At 56.8% G+C, this 26,839-nt stretch overlaps 1 protein-coding gene across 2 annotated transcripts; it reads right to left on the reverse strand.

Moving 5' to 3' along the window:
• On the reverse strand, window positions 1-26,521 carry LOC119113230 (UDP-N-acetylhexosamine pyrophosphorylase). Of its 2 annotated transcripts, none has more exons than XM_037237586.1 (9): window positions 26,453-26,521; window positions 12,418-12,539; window positions 11,474-11,634; window positions 8,204-8,760; window positions 4,474-4,667; window positions 3,729-3,869; window positions 2,813-2,998; window positions 1,978-2,019; window positions 1-1,436 (listed from the first exon to the last, which is right to left on the reverse strand). In XM_037237586.1, the coding sequence occupies exons 2-9, from the start codon at window positions 12,531-12,533 to the stop codon at window positions 1,277-1,279; spliced, it is 1,557 nt and encodes a 518-aa protein (XP_037093481.1). In that variant the 5' UTR covers window positions 12,534-12,539; window positions 26,453-26,521; the 3' UTR covers window positions 1-1,276. The 2 variants fall into 2 exon arrangements, with proteins under 2 accessions (XP_037093481.1, XP_037093480.1); XM_037237585.1 differs by lacking the exon at window positions 26,453-26,521 and adding an exon at window positions 18,879-18,982.
• Between the last annotated feature and the right edge of the window lie 318 nt (window positions 26,522-26,839).

Below are 26,839 nucleotides of genomic sequence, written 5' to 3' on the forward strand. Positions count from 1 at the left end.
TCACCGCTGCCAGCTTTATTTGATCATTGCCGCCGAGTGCTGCCAAAGTACCCCACAGAGACCCGCTGGGCTAAAGATCGTCTCGCACAATCACCGCAAGTAGCTCCGTTTCTCGCGCCCGGTGCTGCGGTAGGAGGGCGAGCACGCGTCGGTCGGGCATCGAACTCCGAGCGTTCGGGGGACTGGCTCCGGCTGTGGTCCCGCCGGCCGGGCGTCATTCCCCTGCATTCATTGCGGCCCGTCTTCACCACCCAGCGGACCGCCTGCCACACACTTCCGATAATTAACTACAAAACTAGCTGTCGGGATTAGTGCCCGCACTCCGAGTGCCTCGGTCCGCAATAACCCTACCGTGGTGCCCGCATCGTGCGGAGGGCCTGTCGAGCGCCGGGCGCGGAGGCACGCGTGACGTCACGGCGGAGGCACGACGGACGTCACGGCGGAGGCGCGACGGACGTCACGGCGGAGGCACGACGGACGTCACGGCGGAGGCGCGACGGACGTCACGGCGGAGGCACGACGGACGTCACGGCGGAGGCACGACGGACGTCACGGCGGAGGCACGACGGACGTCACGGCGGAGGCACGACTGATGCCACTGCGTATTGCACAAGATATACTTTTGTGCGTTCTGCTGTTCGCAGGCCTCGTATAAAAATAAATCAACGCAGGTTCTGATAATGAACGATGTGTATGCATATATCACAATATCAGGTGGCTCCTCCCTGGAGCGCTGGTGTCATCTGGTACCCACCGAAAGGATAGCGCGAAGCGACGGTATATGATGCATTGGTGTGAAACCACCTAGCCCACTTGTAAAAGAGTAAAGGTGCGCACTAATTGGGAGTCGACGGGAGCAGTTTTATGAGATATATAAAAAATAATTCATCTGGCGCACCGCGACACGCTTTAAAAAGTTCACCACGTGCAGCGCGTCGAGGCGCGATTTGAGCGATTGCAAACAGCCATTCCGGTAAAATGCTCTGGAGTGCAGGCTATCGTTCCAGAGCCCGTGCTTGGAGCCGGGACCCACGGCTACAAAAGTGCGGCTCATAGCCCGCGGTCCTGCCACACAGTTCAGAAAGGGGTCGGAGTGTGGACACCAGGACGCCACCGGGAAGCCAGCCGTGTGGGCCGCCGGCAGACGCTGGTTTGTACTCTTCTGCCGGGCGGCCATCTTGGCCTGGCCTGGCCTGGTCCGCTCGGCGCCGGCGACGGCTGACCCGACCGCGCGCCGCGCCCCTGCCAGGCCGGCTGGCACCCCTAGCGGCGCCGCTCAGCAGTGGCCGTTGGTCGGCTTGTGCGGCTCGTTGAGCAGCAGCGGCGGCAGCAAGCGCTTGCCCTTGACGAGCGGCTCGAGCCCCTCGCCGGCGTACGAGACGAGCGGCGAGATCTCGCAGATGATCGGCTCCTCGCCCTTCAGCCAGGCCTGCTGACTGTAACGACAAGGTCGGCCGGGGTCAGAGGCGCCGTCGCACAGGTCCGCAACGGGTCATGCTAACCGGGACGGTAGGATCAGGATCACAGAAGTCATCAGCCAGGACTGCTGACTAACGAGAACAGGGGTCATCAATCAGAACTGCTGGCTGTAACGGCAGGGCCAGGCTCGCAGGCGCCATCACGGAGGTCCACAACCAGGCCTGCCGGCCGTAGTGACGGGGTCGGTGTCGCGGGGGTCAACAGCCTGGGCTGCTTACAGCAGCAACAGAGCGGTGTCACGCCCAGATGATTGGCGACGGGACGAATGAGCGCCAGACGTCACTGATAGCGTGCGCTCGTGGTACGCCCGGTGCGGCCGACCTTGTCCATTTCCGATGAGGGGCGCCAGTGGCGGTGACCCGCGCCCGCCCGCCGGTGAGGCCGACCTTTGGCTGCCGGATGTCACCCAGGAGATAACGAATCCCAGAGATCGCCGATAGCGAGTGGCATGACGACATCTCGAGACGCGTGGGCGTGGCAGGAGGGGGTGGTACTCACGCCTCGTTGTTGTTCGCCTCGTCTCCGTTGATGGCCGCCGGGCTGCCGGATGGAAGCTGTGTGTTAAAGTAGGAGACGGCGGGTCTGGTAGTGTAGTGGTTAACGCGTCAGCGTTAACCACTGCGCGTCTGGGAAACCAGGCGTACGGGGTTCGATTCCCCTCGGTGCCCGCCTTTCCCGCCAGGGTGAGCGGCAAGCGACGCCATATAGCCTCAGCAGCTGAGTGCGTCGTTAAGTCCCAATGACATAGGAAACACGGCAAGCAGCCATGAAAATCACACGTTAGTGCGACAGTTGTGAACATGCAGACGGAGATAAAGATGTTTTATGCACAGGCTGGGCACTGGCACGCGCTAGCGCTGAGCAGATGAACGACACGAGTATGCGATCGCACTGCGGAGCATATCAACATAGGCAGTGGAGTCTACAGCTGTCAGGCTTCAGTGACCTGCCGTGGGAGAATGAAGCATGCCATCGGGACCAGCGGGTCACGCTCACACGAAGTGATTAGCTGCACGTTGAAGGAGGTGGGCCAGCCTGTTAGGTAAACAGATATCACGCAGGGGCTTGCTGACCGAAGTTAGAGAAAGACAGATCAAATATGCTCTGGAAACGGAAAGACAATGTGAAGAGAGCGTAATAGAGAGAGATGGACAGAGAGGGAGGAAGTCTCGACGGACGGCGCTAAACGCTACTGTATGAAGAGGGTCTTTAACTGTGACTGAGACATAGTTCGGTTTCCAAGAACCGAGCAAGCCACTGATTGGTGTCACATGATTTGGTGACGGCCCCGAGTATTAGGCCGCCCGGGGTCGGTCCGGTCCGGTCCGCTCACCTGGGCATCAGCGGGATCGGCTCGCCGAGCTCGTCCACGAACTGACCGCCGGCGGCCAGCACGTAGCGCTGGTGGAGCGAGCAGAGCGCCAGCCGGGCCGTGGTGGGCGTGTCCTTCTCGGCGCCGTCGGCGTTCTTCAGCGGCGAGAACTCGTCCTCGCGCAGCACCTCCCACACGGCAAAGTCGCTGCCCGGGAACGGAGACAGTGAGCGACGCATGGACGAGTACAACACTTGGAAACGTAATGATAGCTTGAGGCACTAGTGACGCTGTTACTTCCGCTGTCACTCGCCTGCCTTCGGAGGTTAACAATCTACGGTTTGACAAGAAACAAATCGAGACAATAGCTGTACGTACGGCATGATGCTTGCTTGTGTCTGCTCATGTGCTGTCCGATGCGACGTCATGTGTTTACGTTCACTGAAGCTCCCGTTCTTACACGCAGCGTGGCATGTGCAGTTTCAGATGTTTGACATGGGCTGCTGTGATCCTGCTATCACGCATAACACTCACTCGGTCGGCATAATAAACAAGTCAGGTTCAAGGTTCTGACGATAAGTAGCACCGAGTGTTAACACGCTACCACTAAGGTAATAAAGCAATAAGCATCCCGTCTGGGCGAGATAGCCATTCATGTTAAAGGCTATTCTCACGTAATTGAAACTACTAACCGAGTAAATGGATAATGAGCATGCTGAAGTTACGGAATGGCCGTTCTCGCCTGTACATATAACGTGCTAATGACATGGTCAACAGAACACTGCTGGCTGCTGACAGAGCCCCTGTAGGCGATTCGGATTCAGTTCAGATTCAGGTCCCTTGGCACAACTAGCAGGTGTCAGCGGGCACGCTGATCGCTCCAGAGGCCGCGGCCAGCCGGGCGACTCGCACCCGGCTCGGCGGCCTCGCCACGTACTTGGCCACCTGGAACACGTCGAACACGAACTTCTCCATCTTGATGCCGTTGGGCTTGTCGGGCTTCCGAGTCTGGCCGGTCTCATCCGCGTACGGAATCTTCTTCTTGGCCATGTGGTGCAGCAGCTGTGCCTCGCGTTCGCTGTAACGGTGTTGCAGCCGGTCAGAGAGCGGGCCGATCAGAGGGGCGGTCCGATCAGAACGGCGACCGATCAGAGCGGCGGTACGATCAGAGCGGCGACCCGCTCAGAGCGGTAACCGGTCAGAGCGGCGACCCGCTCAGAGCAGCGACCGGTCAGAGCGGCGGCCCGGTCAGAGCAGCGGTCCGATCAGAGCGGCGACCTGGTCAAAGCGGCGGCTCGATCAAAGCAGTGCCGCGTCCAGAACAGCGGTCAAAGCGGCGGCCCGGTCAGAGCGGTAGCCAGGTCAGAGCGGTGGCCGTACTCGTAGGCCGCCGGCAGAGGGAGCGTCACACACGACAGAGGTGAGATGCTCCGATGACTGCCAGCATCGACGCGGTGCACACCAGCAGGGGTATTGTCAACACAATAAGCTGCCGTGAACATTATGGATATCGTGATGGACACCGGCCAAATACGAGCAATCATTCGAAGGGCGGCATTTGAGCTCGGGCTGACCGGAGACGGCGGCCGGGATGGTGGGCACTGCGGACAGCCAACACGTCACTCCGGCAGCGCGGCCTGTGAGACCTCGGCTCTGACTGAGGGGCCCGGCACCGCACGGACCTGACGACGCTCTCCAGGAACTCGATAGTGAAGAAGTGGTTGCAGATGGAGCCGGCGGCGAACGTGAGCCGACCGTCCGCGTTCCGCTTCTGGGCAGTCTTGAGCGTGATCTCCGAGTACTCCACCACCTGGTAACGGCCGTCCACCTGGCAGACCACGCCCACTGGCTCCGTGGGGAACGCCTTCTCCACCACCTGAGGAAGCCGACCCGGTGCGTCACGGCGCGGCACGGCACGGCGTGGCATGGCACGGCGTTGGACGTGGATGGCACGTCAACGTGCGGGTCGCCACAGCAAGACACGGCATGTCATGGCACGTCGGCACGGCAGCGATAACACGGTATGACACGGCACAGGTCTGGGCGTAGACGACACAAGAGGTGGCGCGACAGAGCATGCATGTCCCGGAACATCACAGCGCAGTGCGGGACGGCACACCCACGGCACGACGCCAGATATTCGAGACTTTCCCTGTGAAAGCGGAGTTAGTGGTACCCACTGCGACTGCTCGAGCGTGCCCAAACTTCAGGGAACACACCTATGACGTACACTCTATTTCGAGCCGTGTAGAAGAGAGAAGAAAGGGCGGGTCGGGTAGCGTGCACCTGGGCCATGGCATCGGGAGTAGGCCCAACCGCAGCCCACCGTAGCCTTACAAGGAAAAACTGAACACAAGGTTATGTACGGGATGGAGTTCTCGGAGATCCGCTGAGTAGTGGTGTGAGGCATTCATGAAGGTCTTTTCGCTGGTTGTTGGCCTGCGTGCCGCGGTTGTACAGGGTGCGAGGAAGCTCGTACAAGAAACGTTCGCCTGATATTGTGAGGTTAACCCTCGTCACTCTTTACGGCATAGAGACTAACAACCATTAAGAAAAGAGGTCTATCGAGCTCACAAGACGGCTCGACGTTGACGGGTCTGAGTCATGCCGACTTGACATGAACACTTTTTAGAGGAACAGCGTCGAAGGAAGGTTCATTTGGAGCCTTGTGGCAATATTGTCATCAAATAACGGACGCTTTATGCAGACGGTTCTTTCATCATGTCGTATCTCACTCAAGGCATATCGATATTCGACTCCGAGACCGTGTTGACGCACCAGGATCGTATAACTAATCCCACCTGGCGTGACCAAGCTCCGCCGCTCCGGCGCTGTCTCTTGACGGCCAGATAAAGGATCATAAAGGTCGGCGCCGGACGTCATCAGCGCCCCGCTGGCCCTGCGAGCTCAACCCATGATAATAAAAAAGCACAGAGTCCACAGGTCTTGATCAGGGCCCACAAGGTGGGATCGGAACGTCAAGGTCAGGACTCGGTCAGGTGATAGGAAGCAGAATGAGGGGACGGCACCGAGGGAGGTCATGGTGTATCAGTAGGAAGCAGCTTGACGTTCTAAGGTCAGCCTGGGGAGTAGATCAGCAGTTGATAGTGATTAGCATGCGCCCGGATGGCCGGTTGAATGCCTTTCGCTCGGGTCGGGGGAGGGTAATTTGACCCTCCTGAGATCTCAGGAACGAAGAGGGCTAGAGTCACCAAATTCACAGTGTGTTGGCCTGCACGCGAACTCACTTGGGTTAAAGTTTGAGCTTCCTAGTTCATGACCTTCGGGTCAAATAAAGTCGAAGAAGGTCAGACTCCAAGTTGACCTCTAAATTGTCCCCAGAACCTAGATACCTCTTCAAAGCAAAAAGTTGCATGCTTATTCAAGGTCAGTGACCTTGTTTGACCTTTCAAAAGCAACGGCGATCAACATAATAAGAGACTGCTTTGAGTTTTGCAGTCGAATACACGGCACAGACTAAGCTAGGCAATATGCTCCTATAAAAGGAAATGTTGACCGGGGTCATTTTAGATCAGTGACCTGTCGTGACCTATAAGAAACCCATGGAAGATTTCCTATGCGGTTCCCGTGATAAAAAATTCGAAATGCTCACCAGAAACTCGACGTTGAAACTCACGAAACTCACGAAAACCCCAAACAGCAGGCCCCAGAGTAAAAAATAGGTTGGTTTTGACCTTGGTCTGACCTTCATATTTGACCCCAGGTCACTGTAATTTGTTCAATCAATTATTATGCTGCCTAAGAAGAAAGTATTTTAGAGATGTATGGCTTCCTCTAGCACTCCGTTGTCTCATAGATTAAACAATTCCGTTGAAATTGACTTCGCTAAATCCATGGCCTGACTTTTACCTGCCGGGGGCTAGTGATGTTACAAGGCATATGCAATTTTTCTGATATCACACGATCCGCTATTAAATTGCCTACAGCTATGCAAAATTTGGCGTGGCTACACCGCGTCGTTCGGAAACCATTCCGGAAAAAGCCTCGTGGGAGTCAATTTGACCCCTACTCGAGGGCGTGTTTAAGTGATACGCGTGCCATGTCAGAAGCTCTGTGGATAGAGGATATGGAATCAAATATAACATTCTCGAGGACAGGAAGCAAATACAGTAATCCGATTTAACACCTTAATCATGGTCTGTCTAGTGTACTTCAAAGTGCTTTTAGACTGCCTCCGAACCGATTTAGAAACTTATAGACTATGGTATCAAGAGACCTGTAAGGACTGAGCAACAATAAGATGCCCAAACGAAGTGCGCGGCAAACGTCACACGCAATCACACCAGGACCACATTAGATTAATGTTATAGTCTTCGCATCGCCATCGCAATCCTTTAGACCGTATTTCATGTAAAGCATAACGGATCTCTTATGGCATACCGTGCGGCTAGCAGAGGTGTGGTCAGCGTGACAAGGCGAGAGTTATGTTCACGCAGTACACTCGTGCGAGGCAGTGCGCCAGCAGGCAGACGGTTACGTGCGAGGAAAGCATATGAAAAGCACATATGCGTTGCTTTAAGCACATACAGAGAGGCCCGCGTGAGCTCTCGCTCCGCTGAGCACCCAGGTGCATTGCTTGCAAGATATGTATGACACGTGCCGCTTGTGACTTAGCAAAGTGGCAGCAACGGGTAGAACTGCGGCTTTAACGTCATGCCCTTCCGCTACAGTGGAGGGCGTTTGAGAGGCGAATAACGTCCGACTCTTGACGTCATGCCGTGTGCCTGTTCGACCTATGCATCGTTGCAAGGGAAACGGAAAACCTACATCTGCCCACACCTGACAGTCTAATGGAGGAAGAGACATGACTGGTGATGAACAGGAGCCGGATGGGGAGCCGAGTGGAGCCGGGTGGGGAGCCGGATGGGGAGCCGGATGGGAAGCCGCGTGGAGCCGGGTGGGGCAGGATGGGAAGCCGCTTGGGGCCGGGTGGAGCCGGATAGGGAGCCGGGTGGGGAGCCGGGTGGAGCCGGATGGAGCCAAATGGGGAGCTGGGTGGGAAGTCGGGTAGAGCCGGGTGGAGCCGGATGGGGATCCGGATGGAAAGCCGCGTGAAGCCGGGTGGAGCCGGATAGAGAGCCGGGTGGGGAGCCGGGTGGAGCCGGATGGAGCCGAATGAGGAGCTGGGTGGGAAGTCGGGTAGAACCGGGTGGAGCCGGATGGGGATCCGGATGGGAAGCCGCGTGGAGCCGGGTGGAGCCGGGTGGGGAGCCGGGCGGGGAGCCAGGTGGAGCCCTGTGGGGAACCGGGTGGAGCCGGGTGGAGCTGGGTGGGGAGCAGGATGGGGAGTCGCGTAAGGAGCCGGATGGGGGGGCCGGGTGAGAAGCCGGGTGGAGCCGGATGGGACTTGGTTCTGACATCCGCGCCAGGCGCTGGCCCCAGTGGACTCACCTTAGCACCGCAGTCGGCACCACGGGAAATGCAGTAGCCCATGAAGACGGGGTCGGCCATCTTCACCAGGATGTTGTCCACGCAGTAGACGTGTAAGTACTTGATGCCCCTGGCGTGCATGTCCTCCAGGATGTTTTCGCGCTTGAGGGCGCGGTAGAGGCCGCCGTTGCCGTCAGGCGCATGCGCCAACTGGCTGGGCGTCTGCAGGATGATCTTGCCATCAAAGGTAAAGCAGGGCAGCGTGCCCTGCTCGAAGAACACAAGGTCCTTCCTGTCCAGGCCAAAGTAGTCGTTGTTTTCGAAGTAGCGCTGTGTGGGCTGCTTGGTGGCCTCACTGGCCATGATGTACCAGGTACAGGCGCCGCCGGTACGGCCGGTACGGTCAGCTGCCACCTCCTGCAGGTGCGCCAGGCGCTCCGCCTGCAGCTGGTACAACGACTTGTGCGACGGCAGGCCCACATCGTACATGCCCTTTGGGTAGTTGACGCCGAGCCGGGTGCCCTGTCCACCGGCCAGTAGGAGCACGCCGATCTGGCCGCGCGAGACGGCCTCCAGACCTGCAGACAGCGGCGGCGGGCACCTTCACGTCAGCAAGGCTCACTCATTCGCTGAGAACACGGCATGGCAGGCGGACGCAGTGGACACACAGCACAGCAGGCGGACACAGCGGACACACAGCACGGCAGGCGGACACAGCAGCATCAAGTCGTGACGAGCAGCAAAAATGTCCATAATCAGAGTTGGGCGTACATACAGATAGCGACGTGCAACATGGCTCACGCACTGTTGAAAATGCATCAAATGCATTGGGTTTGTACCTTTGACTAATCTTATTGATGTGATCAGTGTACATTGTGTGTTATGCTCTCTATTAACTGCCGTGGTTATAACTCTTCTTCGGTAGTCACGCTACACTTGAAGGAAACGGCTGGTTCATAAAATGGTCGCCTAAAAAGTTACCAGAATTTAAAAAGTACTTCAGAAACGTTAAATCAATATACCTACATCGTAACAAATATCCTCGCGTTTAGGATAGGGACCACGCACATCAATAACAGCACTGACAGCATGAACGCTAGCCGGGTGCAGCTAAGCAGAGCACAGCTCATGAATTAAACCGGGCAGCCCGGAACGGCGGCGTCCTCATTGCCTTCGCGCCGCTGACTGGCTCGCCAAATAGAGACCTCGCCGGAGACGGTGTGTCACAAGCGCCGCTCGCGCGCCGGATATCAGCTATGAGCCGGATGGGGCTCATGAGGGCCGGCCGTGGGCTGCCCGTGGCGCGCCGGACGCGTCGCAGCCGCGCCCCGCGCTCGTCTGTCCGTGCCCCGGCCGCTGACAGCGCCGCAAACAAACAGTGTGCCGGCGGCCGGGGCAGGGCGGTCCGGCTCGTCTCCGGGCGACGCAACGGCCCTCGGGTCAGCCCGGGCCCGCGGCGGGCGGCGCCATCCGGCGCACCCCGCCCGTCCGGTGTGTGGCCGCACTGCACCGTTGCGGGCGCCGAGACGGGAGGTTCGGGTCTGACGGGCCTGCCCAGGTGACGACGGCGCCAGCACGGCGCGACTCAGCGGAAGTCTGGATTGTGAATAACGGTATTGGTTGTGAGACGAGTACGCGCGACGTACGAGTTCAGCGCTCGTCGTGTTGTGCATCCATAGCAGGTGAACTGTGTTCGAGTATATCAGGTTGGTCGACAGCACTGACCGCTCGTGCTCGCTATACATAACCGGTCCCGGCCGGCGGTAGGGGCGGGGGCGAAAGTGATCACACAGATTCAGGGACGCGGAGTGCGGGCGACCGTTACGCGCCTCCCGAGGGCAAGGCCCTAGGCACTCGCACACCGCTGTAGGTCACAGTCAGCCGGACCCCACGGTCGAAAAAGTCAGGACCAGGCTCGGCAAGTGCGGCTTTGTGCGCAAACGGAGGGAATCTAGCCTTCCCTCAAGGACTTCTACTTTCTAAACACGGCCGACACCGCTGCAACCGTTAAGCTGCGGGGACTCGGCTCAGCGCTGCCGCCGTCAGGCCGCGTCTCCACGGCCGGTGGCGGTGGACGCGAAACAGTTGTCGGCCCGACCTTCAGCGGAGGCCAATGCCTTCCAGAGCGCGCGCCCGGCTGGCCCGGACGTGCCGGCGCCGGTGCAGGGCGCCGCTGGAGAGGCTGCGTGCGGTGGGCGCCGGCCGCCGCACACGCGCAGCACACCATAAAGCAGACAGATGTCGATAATGGCGCCCATGTCGGGACATAAACCCCCTGGGACACCAGGGCAAGAGCTGTGGCCGACACGGAGCGTGCGCCAGCTGTCGCTGGCGAGATGAAGCCGTGAGAGGTGCCTGCCACCTAAGGGTAAGAGGTGCCTACCGCCATAGATGTTGATATTTTTTGGACGGTGGCCCACAGATGTCAACGTCCGTGCGCCAGACCAAGCGACTGATGAGTCTGAAGGAATGGTTCTGACCTCCGAAATATAACCAAGAGGTCGTTGGCCTATGCATGAAACCCCGCAAGCTGCATCGAGCGCAAAGAAGAACCTGGCTAGGCCTTGGTGAGGCTTCAAGCTGATGAATCATACTCTAAAGCGGATGCACGTATCTTTGAGGCATTATCTCTGAGGACAATGACCTCTGCTTATAAAAGGGCTCATGCCTTCATCGAAATTTCAAACAACTCTTCCCGTGAAAACCCTTAACTTGATAGCGTCGCGGTGTTTTCCACAGAGCCACATGGGCAACACAGTCACACAACAGGGCAAATAGGAGCCGGCAGCCGCGCGCCACCGATGAAGGGGCCAACACTTCGCCCTCCGATAGCGGCGTCCACTCGAGGTTCGCGAGTAGCTTACCAGCCCGTTCATCACCTCGCGCGTCCACCGGTCGGCAGGTCAGACCAGCCCGTTGTGCCGGCTCGTTGGAGCAGCGCAATGAGGACCGACGCGACTCTTAGCCGCTCGGTCAGCGAAGGCGATGCGCTCGGATCAGAAAATCGAGGGGAGGGGGGCAAAGAAACAGGTTCGCTCGGACCCGCTGCGCCGCCAAATTCGCAGGCACCTCCGCGCCGTCTGACCGATCAAAATATCGAGCTGCAGCTACGCATAGCTGCCGCCCTAGCACTACATCACCCACAGGCGAGTAGCTTCCGTGCGGACGGCTCGGACGACGGCAGCCGGCGCGACTGACCGAGGTTCTCATACAGTCGCAACTGCTCGGGCGAGGAGCGCACCACCGAGCCGAAGTCGTCCGAGTGCACCGGCTGCAGACGGCGTGACTGACCGAGGTTCTCATACAGTCGCAGCTGCTCGGGCGAGGAGCGCACCACCGAGCCGAAGTCGTCCGAGTGCACCGGCTGCAGACGGTCGTCTAGCTTGGCCTGGTCCGCGCTCTGCGCCTCCGTCGTGCGTTTGAAGAAGCCGCACACTTCGTCCAGGTCCAGACTGTCGTCAGGACAAGCGCGTCAGCATGCTGATCTGGCCTAAATACCATGTGGAAATACGTGACGCGATGAGCGAGTTTGCCAAAGACAACGCATATATATATATATATATATATATATATATATATATATATATATACATATATATATATATACAAAGAAATAGATACAAATAGACACAGCTGATAAAACCAAAAACCAAAGAGAATTACAATACTAATAAACAAAAAGGGACAGTTTTCGGGGCACAAGTTCAGTTACACGCAAGGTGTCTTATTCTCATGTAAGAAATCGCGAACCAGGAGGCACTTACAAGTAAACGTCCCGAGCTGGGCTGTCAAGGAGACAGATCGGGAAGTTCAACACATAGGTTTAGACCCGTGTGCTTGTGGGTACGGGCCTGTTCCAGGGGCCCATAAAAACATGCAATGTTTTTACCGTTACAGAGAGAGGGGCTTAGACGGCCTTTGGACATCAGCCACACCTTTCCAGAACCTAACATTTCACAGTGCACATCTTCTACACGATAGCTGGTGAATCATTTCATCACTGTGTAGCTCTCTGAGAGTCGGGAGAGATCATAAGGCAAGTGCACACGGGACGAAATGCAACGTAATGTGGTGACTACACACATATCTAGAAGCGAATTCTTGGTGAAACCTGGAGTAAGTTTCACTGTATGAACGTAAATTTGAATCCTAGTTTCTCTTGGTTCCCCATCACCTCCCGTGCCGTAACTGTTCTGCTACCGTCCGTCCTCCCGGGCAGCTCACTCTGCTCTCACCGTTGGATTTCGTCGCTGAGCTCCCGCTGCTGCTGGGGTGCCAGGTCGTCCCAGAACTGCAGCAGGTGCCCCTGACCGGCCGCGTTCACCTTACTGCGCAGACTCTCCACGTCCATGGTGACCTGCGGCGGAGCAAACAGAGCGGCGTCAGCCGATGAAGCGCTGGGGCCGACACTGCGCCGCGCACGGAGACCGAGAGGGCCGACACTGCGCCGCGCACGGGCACCGGAGAGGATCGCATGGGCTGGGCGGGGACCCAAGGGGCTGGGCTGGTGTGGAAACGCGCGGCGCCCGACCCCAGCGCAGGTCGACACCACTGTCGACGCCCCGGCGCGCTGTCTGTTGACCTGGTTGCCCTGCGGGACAGGGGGGGGGGGGGTGACTACACGAGGTCGTCGATTTACACCTGGCCGGTGACGTGGGCATGGGTGGTGGGCAGCTGGGTCGATAGCGTTGTCGTTATAGGCAGGTGCACGCGTGGTGAAGCGCAAAACAGAAAGCCAACTATGCTGTGTTCTCGTAAAGTGCTGATAATGTGGCGGACAGAAGGAAGGGTCCATGACCTGGAATGTAAAACAATGTCGCAGTCAGGTTAGGTAGCGCCATGAAAACATCATGATTAGCGGCAATATCGCAACGTATACTGGATTAATGCCAGTCCATACTGATTTTGCGGTTGAATCTTGATATTACCACATCGGATTTCATACCAAACCTAACACTGTTTTCGGGAAAACAGGATTCGACGCATTTGTAGATATTGAGCTCGTTTCAAAGACATTTGGTATTGGTCTATAGGGCGTTGAGTCACGTTTGTTTAGCGCGAGCGATCGGCTGGTCACTGCATTCGAAGTCACCGCTAACCGTCTAGGAAAAAGCTGGCCACTTAAGCTGACGGACAGCGGCGGGCGCCGCTACCGGCATGAGAGCTGGTCCTAACGAATCAGCCGCCCGTCGCCCGATCCGGCTCCTGCCGACTTCGGGTCTCCGCCCGTCCTAACCGTTCCGGCTTCTGCCGACTTCGGGTCTCAGCCCGTCGCCCGGTCCGGCTCCTGCCGACCTCGGGTCCCCGCCCGTCCTGACCGTTCCGGCTCCTGCCGACTTCGGGTCTCCGCCCGTCGCCCGGTCCGGCTCCTGCCGACCTCGGGTCTCCGCCCGTCGCCAGGTCTGGCTCCTGCCGACCTCGGGTCCCCGTCCGTCCTGACCGTTCCGGCTCCTGCCGATCTCGGGTCCTCGCCCGTCGCCCGGTCCGGCTCCAGCCGACCTCGGGTCCCCGCCCGTCCTGACCGTTCCGGCTCCTGCCGACCTCGGGTCCCCGTCCGTCCTGACCGTTCCGGCTCCTGCCGATCTCGGGTCCTCGCCCGTCGCCCGGTCCGGCTCCTGCCGACCTCGGGTCCCCGCCCGTCCTGCCCGGCCCTGGCTGGCCTCACATGACCGACTGCAGGCCAATCTGCCGCCATCAGCTGGCGGGAGACGCCGCTTCCGCGCACTGGCGCCGACCTCCGCCGGCCGCGGAGACCGGCGGCCGGCACCCGGCGACCTTGAGGCCAACGGCGGCCGGCGAGCCAGCCCCGGCGGCCGGCGAGCCATCCCCGGCGGCCGGCGAGCCATCCCCGGCGGCCGGTGGGGCTCGCCCGCCGCCGCGCGTCCCGCCACTCCCCAGACCGCAGGGAACGGAGACGCGTGCCGCCCTCCCACTGACGTGCCTCAACAAAGCGGCTGTGACTTTGCTGCCGTTCGACCCTCCAGCAGTTGCGGTCGTTCCTCAGACCAGCAGCTTCTAATGTTTTGGTTACAAAGGTGTCCTTAGGACTTCGATGGAAAGATATCATCGTTGTTCCGGAAATCAGTCAAAATCGCGATTTCAAGGGCTTTGACCGTCAGTTACACGTGCGAAGGTCAAACATGCAGTACTGCAGATTCGATCGGCAACTGCCTTCACGTACCATAAGTATCCCGGTCCACGCTGATAATTATGATATCAGACGTATAAGTGATATCAGACGTATAAGTGATATCAGACGTATAAGTGTTTGATGGTGACCGGCATGGGCAAATAAGATGCCAATGCGACATCAACTGCCGTTCCCTGTTTCACTTTGTGCATCCAATGACGTATACAAATTTAGCAAGATCAGAAGATATGTTATTATTTTGAGTGCAAAGCCGGCAGAGGGGAACGGTGAATGCGACAATGACGGCGCCCCTTTAAAGTCAACGGAGCTCACAAACGGGGTAGAGCAGTGCGTGAAAAACTGGCTGCAAAAGGAACAATCAAACAGGGGGCATGGACTAGACAATCCCGAATCTGCTCTTCTGTGCGCAGTATGCCTTTGTATGGAGGGGACCTCGCGCACTCTGGCTGGACGCGGCATGGCTGCTGCTTTACGGACACCACCTCCCTGCGGCTGGACGCGGCATGGCTGCTGCTTTACGGACACCACCTCCCTGCGGCTTGACGGGGCACGAAGGCACCACACCCAGCCGTCGCGCACATATACATTGGCCAATCGGCCGCCGTCCACTGGAGCTGCAACACGGCCGGCGACAGCGTCTCATGGTCATGACCCGGTCCTACTTTCGACGCCGTTACAAAACAGCGGCGGTCGCCGAAGGTCTCCGCGTCTGACGGGCGCCGGCCGGAGCTCTCTCCCTCCCCCAGCGCGGCAGCGGAGGGTCCCTCCGCGCACCCCAGCCGGGTGTGTTCGGCTCTTCAGATGACGCACGCTGGTCCCGCCGCTCGCCGCGCGAGGTTGGGCTTGGGCGAGCGAAAAGTGAACCCTGGTTCAAAGCAACGAGGACCATTTCCCTCGTTAGCTGAGTGACCGCAAGGTGACGCATGTTTGCCAAGGGATTCATTTGTCATTAGCTGCTGGCTTCAGGTGCGCATTAGGCAAACAAATCGGTCTGCCTCGCTGACATCTGACGCCAAATCCGGTGTGATAATGGGTTCGATACGATAATCCGGCGCAAAACCTAACCACTCACATCGAAATCCACCCACATCTTAGCAACTGATAGTGGCTGATAGTGGCGGAGCCGCAGGCGATGGCCGCTAGGGGCCGGGCGCAGGACTGTCAGCCACTCGACTGCCATCCGGTCCGGCCGAGTCGTGCCCTGCTGCTGATCGCCACAAGCGCTCCCTATGGACGGCGCTGCTGGAGCTCACGTCATACCGCTGCGTTGGGCGTATTGGTGTATTTATAAACGCGTCCTGCTCTTGCAGCATTCACGATGACTGGAGTGAAGAACAGGCAAGCATTGGATACCGTCAGCGTGCGCCGATCTGGACCGATTGCGACGGTCGTCGCGTCTGAGGCAGGGCTGGCTGGGGGGCGATCGCTGCGTCTGAGGCAGGACCGGCTGGGCCCCGGTCCCGCCGCACAACGTGGGCCGGCTGTGGCCGCTGCTCCCCCCCCCCCATCCCCACCCCACCTTCGACCTCATAACCAGCGGACGCCCTGCTGAGGTGCGGCCGCACCTGCTGAGGTGCGGCCGCACCTGCTGAGGTGCCGCCGCACCTGCTGAGGTGCGGCCGCACCTGCTGAGGTGCCGCCGCACCTGCTGAGGTGCCGCCGCACCTGCTGAGGTGCCGCCGCACCTGCTGAGGTGCGGCCGCACCTGCTGAGGTGCGGCCGCGCCTGCTGAGGTGCCGCTCGCCACGCCAACAGCAGGCCGGGGCAGCGGGCCCGCGTTGAGGTCGCAGCTTGACCAGAGGGAATCCGTCACACACCGCCGGAGGTGACGAAGCGGCAATATAGAAGGCACGCGCTACAATCCAGACGAGGTGAAACGAATCCGGCTCCAGTACCGATGACCATGTAATGCTGCAGGCCTGATGAGCCTCTTTTGAATAGATTGTTACCCAGGTTTCGTGCCATGTGCTACGAGACACGTTTGAATTGGGCTTATCTGTATCGATCTGTTCGATTTATTGCCCGTCCTATCCAGAATACGTATTTACGCAATTAGGTACAATGCTGCAAATCTCGGTTTACTTGATTTACCAATTATGTGCTCGGAGAACAACCCGCCATTATGCTAAAAATACGATGACTTCAACTGTCGCCCTTCCGCTATGTCACGTGACCGTTCACCGCCATCCATGTTTCATACCGCGCCAGGGGATCGGCCAAGCTGACCAAAACACAGCAGTGAGCAACTACACAATCTGCCATGCAATGAAGTACGCATTGGTCACCTAAGGGGGGGGGGGGGCAAAAGGTAGGTAGAGATATGTTGGGATATAGGTCTTCAGACGTCTGTTTTCACGCAACGTTATAAACGGACAGTTGAATTCTGCAAAGCTTGGATAACCCATTCCCATCCTCCTTTCCTGGGAGGCGGAGCCATTAAGCATTTGGGGTCGCCGTATAGTCTCGTGGAGTTAAGTCATGGACATAGCGGTTGCACGTGACATCGATGTTTTATTTATCCCCGGGTCCAAGCGACTACCTAAAAACCACGCCGTGATCTGGGCAATCCTAGATCGGCGAGTCATGACCAAGGTAACACACCACTTGCGTGTGGTAGCCGTAACATATATAGCGAAGTGAAGCCGAACAAAGGGAGTTGGGACAAGGCGAGCCGGTAAGAGGAAAGGATGCACAGGTGCCACGTCATATGTCCCAGCGTAACATGCGAGGCACGCCCAAAAGCTTAACAGAGATACATGCGGCAACCAATGTGAGGGCGAAGAGTACATCAAATCATTATGTTGAGGTTCTCGGGCCCCTGCTGTGATCCCATTTCATAATGAAGGATTATCATGGGCTTCACGATAGGCCGGGAAGGCAAATGCTCAGCACCCAACATACACCTGGCACGATTCTGCTGGGCATTTTGTCGCGACATGTTCTCAGCTCACTGCCCGCCCGGCGACAGACTGAGCCGAGTGACATGTTCCCAGCTCACTGCCCGCCCGGCGACAGACTGAGCCGAGTGACATGTTCCCAGCTCACTGCCCGCCCGGCGACAGACTGAGCCGAGTGACATGTTCTCAGCTCACTGCCCGCCCGGCGACAGACTGAGCCGAGTGACATGTTCCCAGCTCACTGCCCGCCCGGCGACAGACTGAGCCGAGTGACATGTTCTCAGCTCACTGCCCGCCCGGCGACAGACTGAGCCGAGTGACATGTTCCCAGCTCACTGCCCGCCCGGCGACAGACTGAGCCGAGTGACATGTTCCCAGCTCACTGCCCGCCCGGCGACAGACTGAGCCGAGTGACATGTTCTCAGCTCACTGCCCGCCCGGCGACAGGCTGAGCCGAGTCCGAAGCCGAATATTTTTATGACCTTCGGAGCTCAGGGACCGGCACATTGCGATGAAAGCAAGGACGCGCCGCCGCGCCGCCGCTCAGGAGCCAACAGCTGAGGCGGGCCGCGCGCGCAGCCAGCTGAACGAGACGGAAGCACTCGAGGACACATGACATCAGGAAAAGTAAATACCCAGCCGAGGCATGAATGGGTGCCGAAGCGACACAGTGGACGAGTCATGCGCAACAGGCTACTAACTGGTAACTGCTTGTATAAATACGGCCAGTATGTTTTACTAGTGCATTATTGTTCACCATGATCTGCCACTACTACCACGACGTGATTCATGACTCGAGCCTGCATTTCAGTGCAATTCATGACGTAAGCGTTTTAGAGAAGTCGCCCTCATTTTTATGTATCAAGTCACTGCGTCGAAGCAAAACGGATATAGGATATTGCGATATCTTCTCTGTGGCCGTTACTCATAACAAATTTCCCGACGGCGCGTCCGAGGCTGCACGCCAATCCCCCGCGTGTTCCCCTCCAATGGCAGCACTTAGCGTGCCAGCTGACGAGCCACTCTGCAAAGCCTTGCGAACCGGCGACTGATCTAACTGAACCCGGACCTGGCGAGCGAGGGCTAGGCCGACTGATCTAACAGCCCGCTTACTGGCAGTGCCGTACCATCACGGCTGTCCACCCTCTCACCTGCTGGGGATTCTGCCCATCCTCCCATCTGCAGCTAGCTCGTTATCTTCATGGCGTAGCTCTGCGTGCGCTCTCACCTGGTCAGCTCCAGCATCAGTCTATCGGGGCTATTTACCCTCTCACCTGGTCAGCTCCAGCATCAGTCTGTCGGGGCTGCCCGCCTTCTCATCTGGTAAGCTCCAGCATCAGTCTGTCTGTCGGGGCTGCCCGCCCTCTCACCTGGTCAGCTCCAGCACCAGTCTGTCGGGTCTGTTCACCCTCTCACCTGGTCAGCTCCAGGGCCAGTCTCTCGGGGCTATCCGCCCTCTCACCTGGTCAGCTCCAGCATCAGTCTGTCGGGGCTGCCCGCCTTCTCACCTGGTCAGCTCCAGCACCAGTCTGTCGCGGCTGCCCGCCCTCTCACCTGGTCAACTCCAGGGCCGGTCTCTCGGGGCTATCTGCCCTCTCACCTGGTCAGCTCCAGCGCAAGTCTGCGATGACTCTACGCCGCCTCTCACCTGCTGTGGGCTCCGGTGTGGGGGTTAGTGAGACTAGGTGGTCGGACCGGTCAGTCGGACGCTCCGCCGCGCGAACACAGGAGACGAGCCGGCTCACCGCTGCCGTTATATACCCGCCGCCTGTCAGGCGGCTATCTGCCGCGGCCACCGCGACGCCGTCTGGCGGACGACGGCCGTCACCACGCGGCCGGCGTCACCGCGTAGGTCCGTCACCGCAGTGGGACCGCCCACGGGCGTCGTTTGGCAGATCCATGACCACACGGAGACTACCCGCCATGCCACGAATGCCAAGGTAGAGGCACCCAATGACCATTAGTGGAAATTTTCCGAAATCATTAGGGGTACATCGATATTTTAAGCTGGTCACTTTTACGCAACGCCATGGGTCCCATGCCACGAATTTTTCTGATGGCGGTGACGGAGAACTATGTGTGAGAGGCCCGATGCTTACTCTCACACGATATGAGGCAGGAAGTCGGGTGAGAGAGATAAAAAGCTTAGAGCTCTGTATGGAGAGGTATGAAAGACTCGGTACTATGAGAAAGTCGGGTACGGGAAATGCAAGGTTAAAGCCTGGCGACTCTGTGTAAGACACAGGACACATTTTCCCCGAGAGAAGTTGAGAGGAACCCTTTAGCAGAGTGGCTTGGCATGAGACGGAAGACTGAGAGCCGGTTCGGGTCTCGAGAGACCAGGGACTGAGCAGAGACGAGCAGAGACTCGGCCGCAGCATGGAGTCGTCGCAACACAACGCCATACAATCGGCGCGTCTAAGCCGCACTCCCTCGGGATGAATCCAGCTAGTTAATTACATTCCCGGAGCTTGCGCCGGCGCCGCGCTGCACAACGCTGACGTCAGCACTGCCGGTCGGCGCAGGGGAAGGTCGTGTCAGCTCCGGCCGCTGCGGTCCTCCCCGGAGAGTGGCTCGTGTCCGCTGCGGAGGCTCCCCACCCGGCCGCTGCGGTCCTCCGCCGAAGAGTGGCTCGTGTCCGCTGCGGAGGCACCCCACCCGGCCGCTGCGGTCCTCCCCGGAGAGTGGCCTGTGTCCGCTGCGGAGGCTCCCCACCCGGCTGCTGCGGTCCTCCGCCGAAGAGTGGCCCGTGTCCGCTGCGGAGGCACCCCACCCGGCCGCTGCGGTCCTCCGCCGAAGAGTGGCCTGTGTCCGCTGCGGAGGCACCCCACCCGGCCGCTGCGGTCCTCCGCCGAAGAGTTGCCTGTGTCCGCTGCGGAGGCTCCCCACCCGGCCAGTCCCTTGCGGTGGACGCGGTGCTTGGCACGCGCCCGCGGACCCGGCCTCGGGCGATCGGCGGGAAATCCGGTCCAGTTGGGGGGCCATCGCGCACACCAGCATGCAGAGACGGTAAAGAAGCGCGTGTAAGCAGGCGACCGCATCCTTTACGTTGGTGCTGGCGCTTCGTTGTTAACACGCGCTCGGGTGGAGGTCAAATTGACCCACCCTGAAGGTTTTTCCAGAATGGTTTCCGAACGGCGCGGCACAGCCGCGCCAAATTTTGCATAGCTGTAGAAAATTGAATAGTGGATCACTTAACGTCAACAATTTATATTTACCTTATAAGGTAGCCGACCTATGGCAGGTCAAAGTCAGGTCATGGCTTCAGCGAAGTCATTTTCTAGGGAATTATCCAATTTGATCCAACAACAGAATGTTAGACGAAGCCATACATTTCTGAGATGCTTCCTTATTCAACACAACGATCTGAGTAAATCGTATTGACCTTAGGCCAGGTATGAAGGCCACACCAACGTTAAACCAACGTGTTTTTTACACTAGGGCTTGCTGTAGGGCATGGTTTCTGGTCTTCATTTCATATTTATTGACAGCAGGAATCGCATTCTACATCTTTGATGGACTTCTTAGAGGTCAGAATAGGTCATTGACCCAAAATGACCCAGGCCAACATTTTGTTTTTAGAAATGCAAAGCTCAGGGCGGTCTTGTATGATTCTGTTCACCATGACCTTCAAAAGGTCAAACAAGGTCACTGAACTTAACTGAGCATGTGACCTTTCGCTTAGAAACGATTATCTAGGCTCTGGTGACACCTTAGAAACCAAACTGGAATTCAACCTTGTTTGGCCATATTTGACACGAAGATCATGACCTAGAAACCTCAAACTTTGACCTAAGTGAGTTCACGTACAGGTCAATACACCCTGTGAATTTGGTGTCTCTAGGTTTCTTAGTTCCCGAGGTCTCAGGAGGGTCAAATTGACTCCCCACCCGAGCGAAGGGCATCTAGCCAGCCACTTGGGCGCGTGTTGAAGTTCCGCCTCGTGACGCGGAACCCTTGGCTGCGGCTATTGATTTCAGTATCAAGCCATGTCTGGCTAGTTTTGCGTTTATTTGAAAGGCTGTCTCAGAAATATACGGAGGTGGTTGGTGAGATGCCATGAAGCGCAATCCACGGGCTGTCCATATAACGATGCAGAATACCCATGCAAAAGGCTTTTGGTTGATATATCGAGCAACCATGATGCTGCGTGGTTTTACGGGCAGCATACACCCAAAATATTTATGTCAGCGCCATGTTCACGTGTTCACGAGATCCTGACCATCTTTAATAAAAAAAAAACATGTGAGCGCTTCCACAGATGCCCTGCTTCGGTGGCCAAGCCGATGGTCCGAGCACCTATCCCTCCAAAAAAATATTATCGAATTTGGCTCAATATGTGTTGACGGACGGTGGTTTATTATTTGTATGGTATGATCATATTACAAAAGTGTGCAATTTAAAATGGCCGTAATGTTGTATTTGCCAAAGAATTGGGGAGACCAAGTGGACATGGGGGCCGACTCATCATTGGAGCCAGGATCCTCACAAAATAATGCAAATCGACACCCCCAAGCGGTTTCAGTAGACACATGAGTGACGCCAAACAATGTAGCTTGTTGTGTTACATTCTGTCTTAAGGCGCAGCATCTTGCCCCTGTGTGCTTATGCGTACAAAGGAAGGAGCAGGAAGATGGACAACAGAAAGAAAGGAAAGAGATAAAAATCCCTCTCAACTTTGGCAATAGATCACAAGACATTAATTGCCGCAAGACCAAATCATAGGCGCAAGAGCGTTTCAAAAAGCGTGCGTATGTTTGGGGGGGGGGAGGTTCAGGGTTTACTTAAGTAACTTTTACGAGGAGCAGAGCTAGGCGATCGGGTGATGGGACGGAAAAATTTGTCCACTTGTTGAGTACCACATGGGTGACGCAACCGGAGTCAATGTAATGGATTATATCCTATAAAGTTAAAGCGCAATAAGCAGTACTGACACGGTTGCTGACCCGGTCGATACATGGGAGACTTCATGAGCGGCCCGGCCCGTGATTGGACGGGCCCCCTGCCAGGCACGCAGCGGAACAAAGCCGACCGCTCCAGGAAGCGCCGCCGGCCCCGCGGCAGGACCCCGCCCTCCGCCGAGGGGCGTGCCGGCTCCGGCCTTGCCTTGCCCGCCCCCGATATCGGACCGGGACGGGCGTGGGCCGGTCGACGCCAGCGCCGCGCGACGGACGGGCAGTGAACTAGAGTACGGCGTACTCCCGACGCGCACGGCTCTGGACGACGGCGCTGAGCCGTGAGAAAGTCAGCGAGACAGGTGCTGACGTTAGTTTCTACGTGACCGCAGTTTAGGTTTTCCAAGACCCATGACACGTGCGCGGTAATTGTCAACTGATTAATCTGACTAGGTTTTGAAAAGCAAGTAACTGAGGTGAGCAAAGCCTAACACGTTCCGTGACGGCAAGAGCTCAGCTGATTATATATATATATATATATATATATATATATATATATATATATATATATATATATAATTCAATGTACGGTTTACAGCCGAACGTCAGGATGAACACGGTGCCATGCTGTTTTAGACGTCCTCGTGGCACGCTATGCAGACAAAACACATTTGACCAAACTTTATGTCAAAGAAGCGCTCTCTGGCATAACCTCACTTTTCATCCGCACGTCCAAGGCTCACAGAATTACACACTGAAAAATGAGCTACGGCGAGCTGTTTATCTTTCATGCACACCGCAGGCCATCCGCCGCAGCACACACCGTGTCGCGCATAGATCACCGCAGCACATTGCAGCACACACAGTGTCGCGCATAGATCACCGCAGCACATTGCAGCACACACCGTGTCGCGCATAGATCACCGCAGCACATCGCAGCACACACCGTGTCGCGCATAGATCACCGCAGCACATCGCAGCACACACCGTGTCGCGCATAGATCCTCAAGCAACGGACAACCCAGAGGCTAATTCAAATCTTGGTTAAGCAAGCTATTAATCAGCGTCCCAGTCCCGATCATCCGCCACGAAGAAAATTAAATATGGTGTACCTCGCACAACCTTTCATCGACGACCAGTTATGCCAGGAGGTCCAACATCCGTAAAAAAAATAGCGGCATAGAATATAGGGTGGCTTGGAATAATTCCGAGTCAATAAAACAGAACCTCGTGCGCACCAACCTGCGCAAACCAACAACCTGCGCTCAACACGTCCCCCATCGGAAGGTGCAGGCGCATCCCGTGTTCCTCTGGCCTCGACAAATGCTCCACCAACAACGAAGTAAATCAAGTCGCATGCACTCTGTGTTTAGCTACCTGCATAGCGGAGTGCATTTGTCCGGTACGTGAAAGGTTTTTAATCACTGGCGTGCAACATTCAGCAAGGGCATCAAATATCCATTTGGGCTTCATTTTCGGACCGATCACCGCTTTATGTGCCTCCTGAATGTCAATACGAGAGGAAATTGTGTGCAAGTGTTGTATGCACGCCGAAAGAAACCTTAAAGAAAATACCTTCTTTGGTACTCTGAGACCTTCCATAAAAACGTCAATCGGTGGACCTTACTAGGATAGCCAAGGAAACTTGTTCGATATCGGCCTTAGTACGCTGCTTTTGTATGCCTTGGTATATCGGTTTACCTTCATTCATGTCATCTTTGTGTTGCCATCTGTTTGCCCTATTTTTTGTCATCGAGTCTCCTGTTTTTTTACAATGTGTAAAATGTCTGCGAGGCTGAGATAGTTTAACCTGTACAAACAACTATTACCTGAATTGTCCCTTAGACGTTCCAAGCTCCGAATTCTTATTCAGCTTTGGATTGCATTGTATGCCTCACCACAGAGTATAAATTTCAAACTCACCTGAAGAGGGTATGTCTGCTGAAATATAGTGATCTTTGTGGATCATTTGTTATGTTTCTTGGAGATTGAGGTTGCAGTGAACAGTGAACGGTATAATACCAATGTAGCATAGCCATTGTGTTGCCCAGATCGTGTTGAAAAACACAATGCATGTTGCAAGGTTAAAGCCCTATGTACCGTGGGAATCGCAGGGGCTGCGTTTGAAGTGCTGACGGTTTGCAAGCTAATGGCACACGTTCTTTCATGATCGAAAAACGCCATGGCTGCTGGGAGTTGAGTACAATTTTATTATTGTGAAGAAAAACGCCGTTACGTTCATAGCAAAAACATTGGGCCGAGCACAGCACCTCCTTCACCAGCCGTCGTTGAAGTCAGCAACATTGCTAGGTTGATAGATTAAAAACTATATCCAGTGCCTTCAGCCATGCGCATAAACATCCCAACTACCACTGGCTCTTGAATTCAGGCATCCCTGCACTCAGCTCTCAGCCAAATGCACAAAACACATAGGAACGTAGCCGAGGGCACGGGGCCACAGGTGTCACAGCGGTTTGGGGACCCTCCCCCCCCCCCCCCCCCACCCCCCGCTGAACGGGAGGCCTTCACTAGGTACTGAATTATTTCGGAGTAATTCGGTCCACCGTATACAGGTAGACAGAACTGGCGCTCTTAAGGCCGTAACTGAACTCGGCCGCCTGGGCGCATCAGGCGCTGGAGGGGTGTGGCCCGGCCTGGGTAGCGGCGGGTAACGGACCAGACGCCGTGTTCGGGGACTGGTCTGTCGGCCGTCCGACACCGCGCCTCTTGAAAAGCCACTGGAGGCTGGATGTTATTCAGACTCGTGGCAGAATCGGTATCAGGACATGCACAATATCAGGCGGCGAGAGGAATGATGACGGAGGCGGAGGCTGCTTACCTAATGATAGTTCTTGGTTATTTCTTGCTGCGCATGATATTGTGGTTAGTGGCGTCGCAACAGCCGGTGTGAGCCGACGCAAGAGAACGATTCCTGCCAGGGGCCTCAAACTCCGTGCTGTTTTACCTGAAGTCAAATTTTCCCGGCCACTCGGCGTCTTAAGTGAAATCAATGAAATGTGGACAGGCCTCACTATTCGTACTGCGCAAATGTCACCTCGCTTTGCTCGCACATCATGTAACATGCATGCCACTCGTGTTTCAGGTAGTTTCGGACCTTCAAGGCCAATTTATCTCCATACACCTTTTCTGCCAGTAAGCATTAGGCATGCATATGTTTTGTCACCGCCGTGTGATTTAATCAAGTCTCATGTTTACTCGATATAACTGCTCTACCAGCCTACCGGTAAGCAATTACAACTGATGTGTGCATTCCAGGTACGCACTCGACCGCCACTGAGGCAGACGGGAGGGGCTGAGAGGTGCCGTCACCAATCGCATCGCGGGCGCGGTTGGGGGAGGGGGAGGGGGCGGTGCTCTGACATTGGCCGAGTGACCTGCTCACTTTCCCGAACACGTAACGCCGCAAGCGCTCCTCATTGGGAAACCTGATCAGTGTCGCCTGATCAGAACCGCACCCGACACCTGACACATGACACATTCGGCAGGTATATGTAGCGCACGCATCAATCATATTAACGATTTGCAAAACGCAAATCGTAACATATAACGATTTGCAAAATGCTGTCACAAAATCAAGCGGGATTGATGTAGCTCCCACGTTTTCGGATCATAGTGTTGAGGTGTATGTGTCGTTGCAAGTTACTACACCATGGAGATATGTGAATGAGCGAACTGCGTTTTCCAGCGCTCTGCACTATAGGTCTAGGTAGGGTTTTTAGGTTTAGGTTTATTTAGGTTTAGGCATTCAGTACCTTACTTTACGCCGGTGGCAGTTGCGCAGTGTCTTATTGTGAATGGAGTTCTTTACTTTACAGTGCCTTGGATGCCTGAGAGGAAGTGAGACTGACTCGTAAGGCGATCAACTTTTCAGGCAAACTTAACAGGCTTCATCAAGTACCACTCGTCCGGCTTGTGCAGCTCATATGGCGAAGCCACACCTATGCATCACCAATTGAGAGCTTTTTAACAAATGTGGATTTTCTTCACGCTAGCGACAAGCATACGCACGCGCGCGCACACACACACACACACACACACACACACACACACACACACACACACACACACACACACACACACACACACACACACACACACACACACACACACACACACACACACAATCTAAATGGATTATATAGAGCGATGACGTGTCCGGGCTTAGAAAGGCCAGACGGCTAGCCGGCTGGCGTGGTCGACTCTGAGAGAGTGCACGGGCCGGGCCAGACCGTAGCCAGCCGGTGGTGTCGGGCCGCGTCCGCTCGGGCCGCCGCCACGTGCGCGGCCCGCCGTCGCGGTCACTCACCCGTGCGAACAGATCTCAGGCCACCGGCAGACGAACGCACAGGCGGCTGGCACTCCGGCGCGCACGCACAGGGAGCGGGCGGCGGCTCGGGCTGACGGTGGCGGCGGCGCACGAGCCTGTGGGCCGCCCACCACTGGACCGCGCCACTTTCACTTTCGGGGCGAGTGGCGCCCAGTGACCGGGCACCGGGCGGAGCCGGCGGCCAACCGACCTCAAAGGTCAGGCCCGCGGGCCACCCTGTCCGCTCGGCTGACCCAGATACGCTCGGCTGGCCCTGACCTTGGCCGACCACCGGCCGGCCGCGTCCCACGTGCACCGCAGACACGGAGACAATGGACGGCGTGCTCAGAAATCGTCACCGCTTTCTCCGTGGGTAGATACAGGCTG

The sequence above is a fragment of the Pollicipes pollicipes genome, unplaced genomic scaffold (genome assembly GCF_011947565.3).
Source record: "Pollicipes pollicipes isolate AB1234 unplaced genomic scaffold, Ppol_2.1 Scaffold_7261;HRSCAF=8764_pilon_pilon_pilon, whole genome shotgun sequence".
Classification (NCBI taxonomy): Eukaryota; Metazoa; Arthropoda; class Thecostraca; order Pollicipedomorpha; family Pollicipedidae; genus Pollicipes; species Pollicipes pollicipes.

Excerpts from the sequence above, each read along its gene's own strand:
- LOC119113230 (XM_037237586.1), bottom strand. The coding sequence starts at position 12,533 with ATGGACGTGGAGAGTCTGCGCAGTAAGGTGAACGCGGCCGGTCAGGGG. Across the intron at positions 11,635-12,417 it reads CTCAGCGACGAAATCCAACG|TCTGGACCTGGACGAAGTGT; the intron begins GTGAGAGCAGAG and ends TCCTGACGACAG. Across the intron at positions 3,870-4,473 it reads TTCCTGGAGAGCGTCGTCAG|CGAACGCGAGGCACAGCTGC; the intron begins GTCCGTGCGGTG and ends ACACCGTTACAG.